At 33.0% G+C, this 14,230-nt stretch overlaps 1 protein-coding gene across 4 annotated transcripts in view; it reads right to left on the minus strand.

Moving 5' to 3' along the window:
• LOC118205713 (uncharacterized) overlaps positions 1-14,230 on the minus strand; it is a 260,563-nt gene that overhangs the window by 84,675 nt on the left and 161,658 nt on the right. For 3 of the 4 annotated variants that reach the window (XM_085817148.1, XM_085817146.1, XM_085817150.1), the window contains 3 exons: positions 13,039-13,095; positions 12,800-12,871; positions 7,068-7,121 (listed from right to left, as the gene is read on the minus strand). In XM_085817148.1, the coding sequence (XP_085673274.1) occupies positions 7,068-7,121; positions 12,800-12,871; positions 13,039-13,095 (183 nt within the window). The remainder of the gene's footprint in view (positions 1-7,067; positions 7,122-12,799; positions 12,872-13,038; positions 13,096-14,230) is intronic. The other variant, XM_085817147.1, reaches the window with a different exon arrangement.

Here is a 14,230-nt window from a genome sequence, read left to right on the forward strand (position 1 = left end):
ATTTTGTTTAAGCGTTAGCATTCCTGAATAAGAGTGTTCCTGATTTTAAAAAAAAAAAAAAAAAAGCTGCCCGATACCAGTATTTTCCTGGGATTCTGACTTGAGTGAAGTGTTCCTGAATGCAGTGCGCATCATTGACCTGCATCCGGCAAGCAGCACGATTTACGTTTTGTGGATTTCTTCGAATGGTCAACAAAATGAGTTGAACGATCTGTTGAACTATTAACACTCCGTATTAATCAGTCAACAAAATAAGCAGCATTATTTGTTGAACTATTTAAAACTCCGTATTTATCCGTCGATGATGGCACACATGGGAAAATAGGAGTTTGATGATGAACTTCACCCTGTGAGTGATTTTTTTTCGTCTTTTCTATTTAAACCGTAACCGAGTAATGATACTTATATTAATATACGTGTAAACAAAATTATTTGAAGATTTAAGTTATTTAAATACAATGACAAGTTATTTAAATATACCTGTAAACGAATAATTAGAAAATTGGTACAACCACCTAAATTGTGAGTTATGTAATGTTAAAAAAAATTGGTACACCTACACTTAACATGAGTGTAAGATTTAAAATGATATATATGTTAATTTACATCTTAAGGTTAATTTGTAGGGGACTGATCAATTTACCTAGTTATCATATATTTGAGCATTCTAGAAATTAATAAACGTGTTTGATATATCTTTTATGTTTTATTTGTTTAATTTAGTGTATAAGTTACTGTGGTCTGTCATGTCCCTCCATTTGTTTGAGCCTTTTGTTTGGGAGGCTTTTAAGAAACATGGAGTTTTATTGAATTTGGATTATTGATATATCCTCTTTCATAGGTTACTCACAACGCGAACCTAAAAGTTAAATTGTACTACCACTATACGAATGTTTATAAGAATGTTGATATGATATATGAATGTTTTATATTATATTTTTGAGTTAGTGTGTCCGGCACTATGAATCAAAGTTCAAAGTTTTAAAAAAGTATTAAAACACTAAATTTTTGATATTCAACAAATGGTAGGCATTCAGGAATTCGCAGATAAAGCAACATGCAATTGAGATATTGCCCATGATAAGCAAAAATTTTATTATGATAAGAAAAGGCATGATTTGGATGAAATGAGAATCTAAAAATTAAACATTCACTTGTGCATGAGGAATAGTGGGAAAATTCTAACACAGATTTGAAGGTTATTTTTTTATTGAAAGAAATCAGAGAAATCAGAAAGAAAGAATCAGAGAAACAGTGTTGAATTTAAAGAGAAAGAATGGTGAATCTGGTGAGTAAACATGGATTAGATAAAAAAAAAAATACTATGAGCTGGCTGGGATACTGCCCATAAGGCATGTATTAGAGGGCTCTCCTTGCACGAGCAGTGCAGGCCTGTTGATTCAGTACAGGCATATAAATCAAAAGAGAGCCTACAAAGTAAAAAAAAAAAAAAAAAAAAAAAAAAAAAGAAAGAGAAAAGGCCAGATTGAGTGATTCACCAAAAAGGAAAGCTACAGAGGAGGGCGTCCAAGAAGGAAGAAAAGAATAAGGAATATGTTAAAGGTTGAAAGCAAAGGTTAAGTATCTCTAAGGTATCGGGACCACCCGAGTGAGAAGCAAAGGCAGCTTGCAGGATGGTGAGAAGGAAAAAGTCCCAGTAAAAAACATCAGCTGAAGGTTTGCATGGATGGAAAGCAGTTGGTCAGTTACTGAGTAAAATATGCCACAAAGGGCCATCAGACAATGAAACATTTCCGAAGAAATTATCAGAATCAGTAACCAGTAAACACATACGGATGGCAGACGAGATGGTGGAGACCATGAACCCTAAAGAAACTTTCCAAGAAAGAGATCAGCACCGCCAGAATACACAGAGGGTCAAAGGAAATTGATGAGAATTAAGAACCGGATTGAAAAAACAGAAGCCAGGAAATGACCAGGGTAACTACAAGTCCTGAAGAAGAATTAGAGTAAAACAATTACCTATATAACTTGCAGGGAATTTGTGGAAAAGAGGATGGCTGACTTCCATAAAAGTAGAAATTACGTGAAAATTTCTCTGTTTGTTCAAACGGAAGTTTTATTTTAAATCTGTTAAAACATGTGCACAAAGCTGCTAATATATTTTTGTTTTACCTCAAGCAAGGATGTTTAAGTACAGCTCAGAATTTTTTAGTTGATATATTTATACTTTTAAGAATTTTATGTTTGTGTGTTAAAATCCAACTATGTTACTTTAATCCAAAAGACTGAAAATAGTAGAAAAAGCAAGAAGTAAAGTTAAAATAATAACAACTAATGTATGCGTTTATGCATTTTCCATGTAAAGTTAAAACTAAGTAAAGGTACTCTTTTGAGTATATTGAATACTATATTTCAAATATAGCATATGTAAGAATATACATATGTAAATTTAAGATTATGAATACATAGATAATACAGTCAAAAGTCGTTAATTTAGACACCCATAATCTGGACCTCAAAGCTACAAACTTTCTGTGCATGCATCGCGGTGACGTAAGACCTTTATGTCTGCGAATATGCGTGTGCGCATGCACATAATACGTTGACGCATGCGCGTTTAATGTATAACGGACAGTATAAGCTAAGCTAAAATTATCTAATTCAGTTAATGTTGCAGATTGCGTTGTTCCTTAATCTTCGAATTGGATCCGGCTTATGATTTTTTGCAGACTGTTAGAGCAATGTTATAAAAGTAAGCTTGAACTTTCGATTATGGCAAATAGAATTTTCGATATATATTTACTAATATGTAAAGGATTTACAAAGCTAAAGCTTTGTTTCTCTAACCATTCCGAAATCTGTTTATCAATTTCACGATGCTCGGCGGCGGGGACGCTGCGGCTCGCAATGAATTGGAAGTTGATCTGTCAGCACTATCCTTATCTTCAGGGCAGATGTTTTTATTTTATATGGCTTATAATTCCTTACTAAATGTAGTATTTCATCTCGATGTACTCCGTCTTTGATACGATTTAAATCAAATTTCTCGTCATTATAATTCGCTTCCAATAGAGAAGAAAGTGACAGAGGTTATTGAAAACGAAAAAATTTCGATTGACAAATTAATCGGTATTCTCGACACAGCAATTATAGGACTTGAACAGCAGAACTTTGTAAATGAACAAGAAATTATGTCTGTTTATAGAAGTAAAGAGAAAGTATTATCACATAAAACAAAGCAACTTAAACAACTTACATTAAAAGAAATGTTTAATAAAGTAAACAAATAAATATTAAGCTTTTTTTTTTAGTTATGTCCATTAGTAAAGGATTCCAGGTGTCAGAAAAACTAACAAAGACTTTTATAGCACTTACTGAGTCAGGGTAAATTACAAATTTCTTCTGGAATTGCTTAGAGATGAATGCTAAAGCAGAATACAGAGCAGTCAATTCAGTGCTAAATAAAGAACAGGCATCATGCAATCATTTTCTGTCAGTATGGTCTCTTATTATGAGTAGCATATGAATGTAGGCTCACGGAAGTAGTTATTTTGTTCACTATTGAGGAGACAAAGGCCGTGATCTTCAATTATTTGCTGTTTGTCTGCCTTGGGGATTTGTATCCTTACTTTCCCAGAATGGGCTATGACCATAAAGTCCCCTATTATGATAAAGGTTTCATGCAGCTGCTATATTAGTTCATCTAAATCTTGCTGATCGATGCGGTGATTTGGATTCAAATAAAGGAACAAACTCAGCATATTTATTTGAATAGCAACAGCTTGGAGGTTTGTGGTTAAAGAAATCAGACTGGAAGGGCAATCAAGTCAGATGAGGAAACTTACATCTCCATTGACAGCTTATCTCACAGATTATCTTTCCTAGCGAAAGAATATCTCTGAAGTTTTGTTACTTGTTCTGGTTTTAGCATAGTTTCTTGAATAGCTAAGCACACTGGTTGATATACATCAATCAAATGTTTGACGTTAACAAGATTTTGGTGGAAGGCACAAGAATTCCAAGGTACATTATTATTGATGTTTGTTCTGTTTCTTAGTTTTCCACGGAAGCATATATTTGGGCACTTATAGACCCTCCTCTACTTCTATACTATATGAATCTAAAGATTCAGACAACATGTCTTCACAAGAGCTTCCATTTTCGTTAAATATTTTTGGAGAGAGGATTTTTTTTTTTTTTTTTTGCTTTGAAGCACAATTTCATTTTTTTCGGCATCACAAGAGTTGGATATTCTTTTTTCTTACTGCTTATGATCTGCTGGCTTTTAGTTGGTGCAGTTGGCAGTTGGTAGAACTCATTGAAGTTTGAATGGCAATTGTATGATTTGATGTAACAGCGCTGGCATATGGTCAAAGCTGTGTGCATTGGACTAACCTTCTGGCTTCAGCATATGTGATGTTCCTAGTAACTTTTGCAGATTGCACTTCCTTTTCTGATTTCCATTTTGGGAATGAATGAGAAAATGCTGGGTGTAATTTATACACAAAGGCGCAGCAGTACGATTTTCACAATCATGGCTGATCTTTGATGATCAAGTGCATGTGAGGCTGCCACGACAGAACATCTTAGAATGGCCAAAATGAAGCATTGCATAGGGTTTGAAATATAAGGTCTTATAGGACAATTTAGGTATCCAGATTTAACATTCTTAGACAGATCAGGCAACTTGAAGGTCAGAACTATGTGTTTCACATTAACTGACCTTCCTTACGGATTTTAATCCACATAACACCACAGACACTTTTATCAAAAAGCTCGGATTATAATCTCTTCTTCATAAAAAAACAGAAGGTCGACTTCTGAGATTACACCTTGACAATATTTCAGTATTTTATGTGCTGTTACATTGACAGTGGCTTGCCAAAGGCTGGTTATTCGATGCAAGGAAGCAGCCTATATGGCTGAAGACTTAATAGGCAAGTCTTTAGAACAGAAATGCTTCATATTTTTTGGCTCACCAATACAGGAATGAATGTACTTATTCATTATGAAAGAAGACATTTTGATTTGACATTTGACAGAATGAATGCACACCAAGATTTTGGCTTGTCCGCCCCACCCACCATGAAAAACCCAACACGGGAACACAGATCCCTGCGTTAGGTCTAGCCAAACCTATACACATACTGAAGCTCCATAGTCGGCTTTCCCAAAAGCAAGTACTTCCAAGAGCTTATTCCCAAGTCACTGACACAAGGACTAGTGACCAGCTGATTGACACTTGTGAGAACGACAAAGTGCTTCTTGTTTAGCTGAAGCAATAGGCCAAAGCAGTGTGTTGGGGACAGTACCTCACCCCTCAACTATCAGGACCCTCCTTTCCAGTGACATCGGTCTCCATGCATGACAAACACGTGTGCAGTTTTCTTTCCACCTGAAGCTAGAAGCAAGAGCTGTAGCAGCCTCCCATAATGAGCGCTAACCTCTAAATGAGGAAAACCACAAGGGAGAGAAATAGGAGACAGAAGGAAATAAGAGGAGGAGAAAAGGAAAAGGGCTAGATCACTAGGGTTCTAGGATTGTAACACCTTTTTCACCAAGATGATGATCCCCTGATGAGCTAGGGTACTTTGGGATTGCCACAACCTCCTCACAAAAAACAGCCCCTGAGGAGGACAGCAGAGTGAAAAAGATTTGAATTGTAAAATTTATTCTTGTATGTACATATTGTGTATCTTAAATTCTTTGCAAAACTATTTTTTTTCCAGAATGTTGGAAGGCGATGGAAGACAAAGTCTGCGATGAATTTGAAAATGTAAATCAAAATGCAGTTTAAATATAATGGAAAATGCACATTTAGGCATAAGAATTAAATTTAACTTGAATGAGATTTTGCAAGATTGGTTCGGAAAGATTTCAGAATATTAAAATCTTATCCAAGGTCAATAAAACTTTCATTTTTGATCAGTTTAAATTCTGGTGTGGAAAAATGTTAGGATTTCATGTTAACTAACTAATTATTATGATTTAAACTTTTACTGTAATTTCTTTTCTGCAGTCCTTACCAGAATGTAAATTAGTTGTCAGAGGATTTAAGTCAAGGGTTTTGAACGTTTCTTTTGGTAGCTTTACCTGCAATTACATCCTATATCCAGTTCTGCCAGAGATTATTCCAGCTTTAGCCATATTTCTATCTGATGTTAAAACCAAGCTATTTAAAATATTTGAGCCAGATTAAGTAGACTAATTTTCCAGAAGTCTTCTTGAAGGTTACTCGACTGTGATTTTCAACTTATCTTATTTTTAACACCCACAAGAAAACAAAGTGGCGTCTTCTGCCGATTCACGAAAAAGATACCTTCATAAGACTTTGTCATCTTAATTCAGACTGGAGTAATAATTCATTTGTCAGTCTAATAGTGTCTGAAGGTCAGTCATTTAAACTTCAACACAATTAAAACCCTACAAAGTACCTTCATTTCATTAAGAACAGCTGCCCAATCTTTGTCCAGTATTTGACCAGCAAAGTGGCAGGTAATCTTAATTAGTCAGTATTTTGTCCAGCACGGCATGAAGTCCCCTTTGCCGTCATTAAGTAAAGCTGTGCATTTACATAGATTGCACAACCGGTACAGTGGTTAGCATCGAATCCCATAGAAGACATGACTGTTTGTAAATGTAGCAAGCCAAAAGTCCTCTTGTGTGGTGTGGTGGAAGGGGGGGACCCTCAGACCCATTCCCTAGAGGTGCTCTCCATCAAAATTCGGGGCGGAACAGAGCTAAATCGCACTGTCACCTGCATGGTGATCAAGGCTGCTGCCAATGGCATGCGTCTCTTGCACACTATTTACCACGAGGAATTTCGTGGGCTTGGGCTGATGTTAGTCAGACAAGTGAGCATAAGTAACAACAATATTTATATACAAAATTCAGTTTTTTTTTAATAATTTGGATTCAGAATGACGCTTATAAATATCAATAGAAACGAGTCTTTTAAAATTTGATCTGCATTTTTTAAGCACAAATTCTTAAATTTTATTAATAAAAATTTTAATTTTATGAAAAAAAAATAAATTTTACAAATTACATTTCATTACATGAAATATATGAAATTAAATTTCATATCAACAGAAAATACTTACATGGATCATTCACAAAAAACCGCATTTCCAGGGGTGTCTTGTTACATGACGGACCTAAATAAAAAAAATTGTTGCTTTAAGCTTAATACTTGCAAAGTAAATTTGCAATACAAGGTTTGAATTTTTATAGCATTCAATAAGAAAATATAGTTTTATAAATATTCCTTGACTATAGGTATTACTGTATAAAATTTATAAACTACTATGTATTTCTAAATATATGCCAATTCATGGATGTCTTAGAAATAGTGCTATAAATCTAAATTGCATCATTCAAATTAATCATGTGATTTTACGCAACACTTAATGCAGATGCCTCCTGACCAATCACCAAATTGTAAACCAAAACTTAGAAATTAATTTTGACTCTCTCCGTTCTTCCTCTGCACTATTGCTGCGATATTCTTTATCTTCTTGCTTACACTTTCATGCTATCCAGACACTGCTGCAATAATGCTTATATCACCATAGTACCAAAATTGTAAATGTTCTTTAATCAGCCAAATGATCATTTTGGCAGAGTAGAGTGCCAAGTGATTGTGGCCACGAGTGAATTTAAATAAATAATGGAATTTAATGCGGCTCGACTGTTTCTTCTTTAAAATGGATGGACACTCTAAGCATCAAGTATCTTCACAATCAGCATTTCTAAGTGCATCTACATCTTCTACATTGTAGTGTTCCTAATATCAGTACTTCCAAAAGTGTGCTTTCATTACATGTATAAGAAGCTATCATTACATATAAGGTAATATTTAGCTGCAAAAATATGGCAAGAACTGAAAACCCACATATCAGGTGAATTAAAACTTATAAATCCGACTCTACATCATTAAAAATTCATGTAACTGGTTATAACTTATCAAATGAGCTGGAGTTGAGTGTTATGTCCTCATCTATTCAAAAGTAAGACAGAAAGAATCATCCAGTCATTCAAAAAAGTTGCACTAGTAATGCTATCAGATGAACTGAAAATTATATTTATGGTGACAATGTTCATGATGAAATGGACGATGATGATGATGCTGACACAGAGTTGTCTGTAACAATGAGAGAGAACTTCAAAAATTGCTAGAAAATTTTAACTCAGCTATCAATACTAATTCAGAAGTCAAACAACAAAAATCAGTGTTATATTTTCAAATTATCACAGGACTAGTTTCGATGGTTTTACCAAACCACAATCCTCAGCTGCAAAAGTGCAAATGAACGAGATAGGATATAATGATTAGATAAGATAAGAAAGCCTGGACAGAAGATAAGCTAGTGGCACCATCTGTTGATAAAACCAGAACTAAAACATAATTTCTTTAAAGGCCGAAGGCAGAGATGGATTGGAATTAACCAATCCATCTTTCCATCGATAACCGTCGGGTAAAATCCTCGAAACAAGTCCTGTGACAATTTGAAAATATAATGCTGATTTTTGTTGTTTGACTTCTGAATTATTATTTGTTCGGCATGTTATTGTGTCTCAGCTATTTATATTAAGAAGTTTGATTAATACATATAAGGAATAAATTAAATAAATATAGTATTTTAAAATTAATTTCAGTTATTAATACTTTTTCCGATGGCCGATTTTTGTGATGGAATTATTTGTAAGCCATCTGAAATTCACATGTTAAGTCAATCCTCAAACTTAAGTAATAAAAAATTTTCTAAAAATTCATGGCTTATATATGGAAATGTATAGTTGTTATTTTACCTGGCTTTGCCTAAGTAACCATGGTAGTGCCAGCAAAAGCAAATTAGCAAAAATAAAATCAAAATTTTCTCTTAGAATTCTTTAAAACTTTTACATTGTTAAATAACCACTTTAACAATCTATTTAATTATTCTGCCAGAGTTTCTTCAAACTCAAGTTTTAACTACCATAATCATTTACAGTGAAAATTTTTTATTTTCTTGCCTGAATAATATTTTCATTAAATTTGCTTTATTTTTACTGCTCAAGTTGTTTTGATCTTAAAAGAATAAAGTTAATGACTTCACATGATGTGCTTCAGAGCATATGCCATTTGTTGCAAAAAATGCTTTCCAGAACATGTATAATTTATTGTCATCATTAAAAATTTATGGGTATTTCTAATAGCAATGTTTATGCAGATTTCTTAGCATCTGTTTGAACTGAAATGCTACATGCTTGATGGCCTGTGTTCAAATTAGTCTTTACACAGCTGTGTAAAATATTTTGAGCCACCAACTAGTGTTTGCTTAATTTAATAACAGACATTCAGATGAATTTTCATTTTTATACATTATTATAATTGAATGGAACATATTATGAATTATAACAAATCATATTGGCTATCAACCTAATGTCATCTGCCATATCACATATTTGCGCCATCAGTCTAGTGTGCTTTAGTCTCCCTTTCCAAGGAAAACTGTCCTACATTCATATATGCAAATAAATCTATGAAGACCTCAGGCAGGCATTCAACAGCCTGAAAGTGAAGCCAGAGTGATGCAGTTTTCAGCTGCTGATTTGCCTCATAATAAAGATGTGGAGAATCAGTAATTTTAATTTTTCATAATAATTTTAATTTTTAATAGTAATTTTAATTTTTAATATCAGCCAAACTTTTTTTGCATGAAAATTAAAAATTCTTCCATCAAATCTTTTTGCTATTCGGAAATGGTTTCTAATATACTGACCTATAGTAGCTACTTGCATAGCAATATTCAAATCCTCATCACAGTTCACTAAATAAAATTACTTTAAGCATCTCTTCTATGATAATTTTTTCTGATAGTTAAGAATAATGACTTGTATCGAGGCTGAAGTCACCAGATGTTATAACAGATTAAAAAGTGGTTTAAAAAAAGTGTTAAAAAAAGTCCTAGTAAAAAGTGTCCTAACACAAATTCTGACATTTTCTGCATTATATGTACACATGTTAAAGGGAACGCAAGGAAAAAAGTAATTTATATCATATAAATAAGTGGTTCCCAAACTGTGTTCAATGTGCACTTCCCAGGGACTCCATGGCTGCTTCAGAAAAATAAAATAAATAAAAATTGAGTGAAATAAAAGAGTAACAGACCACTTAATCATTCTAAAGGTACTAACTTCAAATTGTAATTTATGTAAGACCGATGAGAGGCTGAGTGGGATGCTGATCTCTCATTTGCCATGTTTTTAATGGCCTTTTCCTGGAACTGAATGTTCATATGATTTCCTGGAAATGCATATTAGAGAAATTTCTCTCTTATTCTCAACCCTTTGAGAATTCCTGGAATCTGTTTGAAATTTAGCCCATATAAATTGATGATAGCTAGTGAATTAAGAGTCACTTCCCAATGAATTTACAATAGCGATAACACTGCGATTTTTCTATGTGTTTGACCTGTTTGTGAGGCTTAGTTGTGTAATTAGTAAATATTAATTAATGAAGTGTCTTCACTCATACATTTGAATCTCAAACTAAGACAGTACAGTTTTGTAGAAAAATTTTACATTATTGATTCCAGGAGAAACTACTGGCAAATTTGATGGAACTGAGCAGATGAAACAGCAGTTTTGATGGACCATAATGATTGCTGATAGTTTTAAATGATGAAGAACTGTATGTGTAAACTGGCATACCTTGCCAACAGCTTTAGGAAAATAAACAAAAAGAATCTCTCATTGCAAGGGAAAATGTTACAGCTTTTGATGCAGACAAAATGTTGTCTTTCAACTAGGAACTTACATATTGGTGTGCTATGGAATGGGAATACTGATTTTTTATTTTTTCCAAAAATCTTCTCAAGTAAAAATAATATCAAGATTCAAGAACAAATACAGAAAATTATTCAGATGAAGCTTTGAAAGATTTATTTAAACACTACTTTCTAACAGATCAAGAGAAAGTGCTTCATGACATAAAATAGAATCTGAGTTGTGTTAAACACACACACACACACAACAAAAAAAAAAAAAAAAAACCACTTAAACTGAATAGAATATAAGGTCCTGATAGATTTGATAATCTCACATCAAATTAAAAATCAAGTTTCAAAGCCAAAGTCTGTCGTAATTTTGACTGTCTTTATTAGATGAATTCAAATTCTTCTCTGAGAAAGAAAATTAGACATATTTCTGTGAAGTATTTTAAACAGTTTTTTTTTAATTGTTTAAATGCAGAACCAGACATTTTGCCTACCACTATTAACAACTAAACCTAAAATATGAAAACTTCAAAAATACACTCACTGATGTCTCACTAATGCTTATACTACATTATTTTATATCTTTATTGGTACTGTCAGGCAAGTGAGATAAGTCACAACAACAACAGATTCCGCATTATTTAATTTCTTTAAATTAATATAGGGTGATAATACTTGGGGGCAACAATTTGAAAAGTTATTTACCATTTATAGTGGGCAAAACAAAATTCCATTTCAACACTAATAGTTCTTTTGCCTAACACCCTTTGGGGCTAAAAGAAAATTGCTAGGTAGTGGTTTATTTTACTCAGATTTAAAAATTAATAAACCTTAAGTAATCTAATAAAATGAACAATTATAATAATATAAAAAGATGCAAGGTTAATCCTTTTTAGCACAATCATACTTTAAGATGATTTTACCTAATTGAAACTATGCACTTTTCACATGACTATAAAACTGGGCATGAGTTATTTTAAAATTATAACTACAAATCAAAATTGCATCAGTTATATCCACTGACAGCTTGCTTCTTTTGTCTGACCAGTGAGTTGGTATTAAGGAAAACATTCTCCTTACATCTGCATTCTGAGCTGGAATGGCAAATATGTATACACAAAGCTTTATAGGACATGGCTTCTGATAAATATACTTTGTATCTGCAAGAAACATCAGCCATTTCTCTTTCATACTTAATTTCCTGATGATTCAATCAAGATGCTATACAGTTTGGGTTTCTATTATTTTTCTCTAAATAATGTTTTAGATATACAAACTGGTTGAACAGGAACATGGTTTTTTCAATATAGAGTTTCAATTGTCATAATGCCACTGTGGCTGGCTGTCTCTTGCAGAGTTTAAGCAGACAACACAACAAATTGTAAAACAGGACTGTGTAGTAAAATATGGTGAAAGTTCCACATATATATGAGATGAATAGCAATTACACCTATAGCATTACTCCTAAACACCATTAACTGTAAGACACAAGATAAACATAATACAGTTGAATGGACAGTTATAATTTCAAAATATTCTAAGATTGCTATAAATCAACATCAATCACTTTTAAAATGTACAATATTTACAGATCATCAATCAAAACATGGTGGTTCAGTTGACAAGCAAATCTATACGCTTTCATAATCGAAAATCGAAATCTTTTAAATAGGAACCGAAGTGTTCCTAAAGTGTGCGAAGCATTTAAACATACATCTATCAAGCTGCCGGTGGAGAGTCTATGGAAATTCAGAAGACATGCCGCGTTCAACACGCGATGCTAGCGCCATCTATCAATTAATCAAAATAATTTCCAAACACTCCCCACCAGAACTCTGTCAAGAGTTCACATCAATCTAACGACAATGATTTTTTTTTTTTTTTCAATAAGTATTTTAACATATATAATGTTAATTTATTTTTATATTTGAAAAGTTATCTGATGAAAAGCTATGTGATTATGTAATGGAGAGAAAAATAGAGATTGCACTCTAACCTTGAATAAGCACTAGTTTCCTCACATTATTTGCTGGATTCTAAATATACAAAGAAGACAAGATAATAAATTATCCTACCAGGTTCAATGGATGTCGAAGCAGCAGTTCCTTGAGATGCTTGTGTACTCTGAAATTCCTTTAGCATTCCTTCTACAGTAATGAAATATTAAACACATAAAAATATATACAATATTTCTATCACACATATTTCATCAAAAGACAGACAGTAATAGGTTACATTAAAAATCATAAAAAGTAATGAGATGAATGCATACAATAAAAATAATCGATATTTTGGAATTAAGAATATCACTGACCTCCAAATTCTTGTGTACTTTGACCAGGTTTGACTGCAGCTTCTGTGACTGAAATTACTAAAAAGTGAAAATATGCATTATAAGATTCTGTACTGTGTACTTTTAAGTTACAGTTGAATGTGAAGAATCTTAAGAACTAGTAAGCGAATAATCACTTGAATTCATGGGATAGGAAACAACAAGTAAGAAGGGTGAAATAATCCTTTATTATTGCAATAAGGTGTAACAGAACTCTGTCTTGTAGTTGTACAATAAAGCCAACACTCTGGCTTCAACTTACGAGACTAAGAACTAAACTAATCTTAACTTAAAAGATATAGCCGAAGCTATCAAAAGTCTAACAGAGTTGGCCCCTTAAAGCTGATTAATTGTAAAGCTATCAAGCGCCTAAAGTATGGTCGAGCGTAATAATAGTTTAAGAGAGAGTAGCCTAAAATGGTGGACGTGTGCCAGCCAGAATCTGGTTCTCTCTGACTAAGACAGTACTTTGCGGTTAAATACTACTCTTTCTCATTCAAACATGATTCTAAAACTACGTTCTGACCAGAAGTAGTAAGATGAAATTCAGAAATGATAGGAAAGGAAGTTTAACTCAAAGTTTAATTGTTAAATAAATTAATATAATCTTCACAAACTTTAAAATAATTATTTTTAACTATTATGCAATTTTGAAAAATTTATAAAAACTAAAAGAATTTACATATATTAAATCAATTAGAATATGCTTAAACAAATAGCCAACTTGTTATTTTTGAGCCATTTGAGTGCTGATCTAACAAATACACCTATCCTTTGATTTACACGGTTTAAAAATTAACGGATTTCAAAAACTTAGTAAAAATATATATTCAACTGCATATACGCAAATACATATATTTGAAGTCATTTTTGAATCGCATTCCTTTGGTAACACTGGTGGCAACAACGATGAGGATTCCCCATATTATTGGGTAAGTGCAAAAGTTCTACCTGCTTTCATTACCCATACGGAAGAGCAAATAAATGCAAAATGAACAGTACCTATTATTGTGCATAATCTCCATTGTTATCTATGACCTCTTGCAATCTTTCTGGTAGGAGATGAATCCCATGGCGGTAAAATTCTGGCGGTTTCGAGTCAAACAAAGTCTTGGATGGCAATTTTCACATCATAAAGATCACGAAGATTTTCTGACTGAAGGAATCGTTCAAC

Source organism: Stegodyphus dumicola, chromosome 5 (assembly GCF_044657685.1).
Source record: "Stegodyphus dumicola isolate Sdum_Otavi_A_Nest chromosome 5, ASM4465768v1".
NCBI lineage: Eukaryota > Metazoa > Arthropoda > Arachnida > Araneae > Eresidae > Stegodyphus > Stegodyphus dumicola.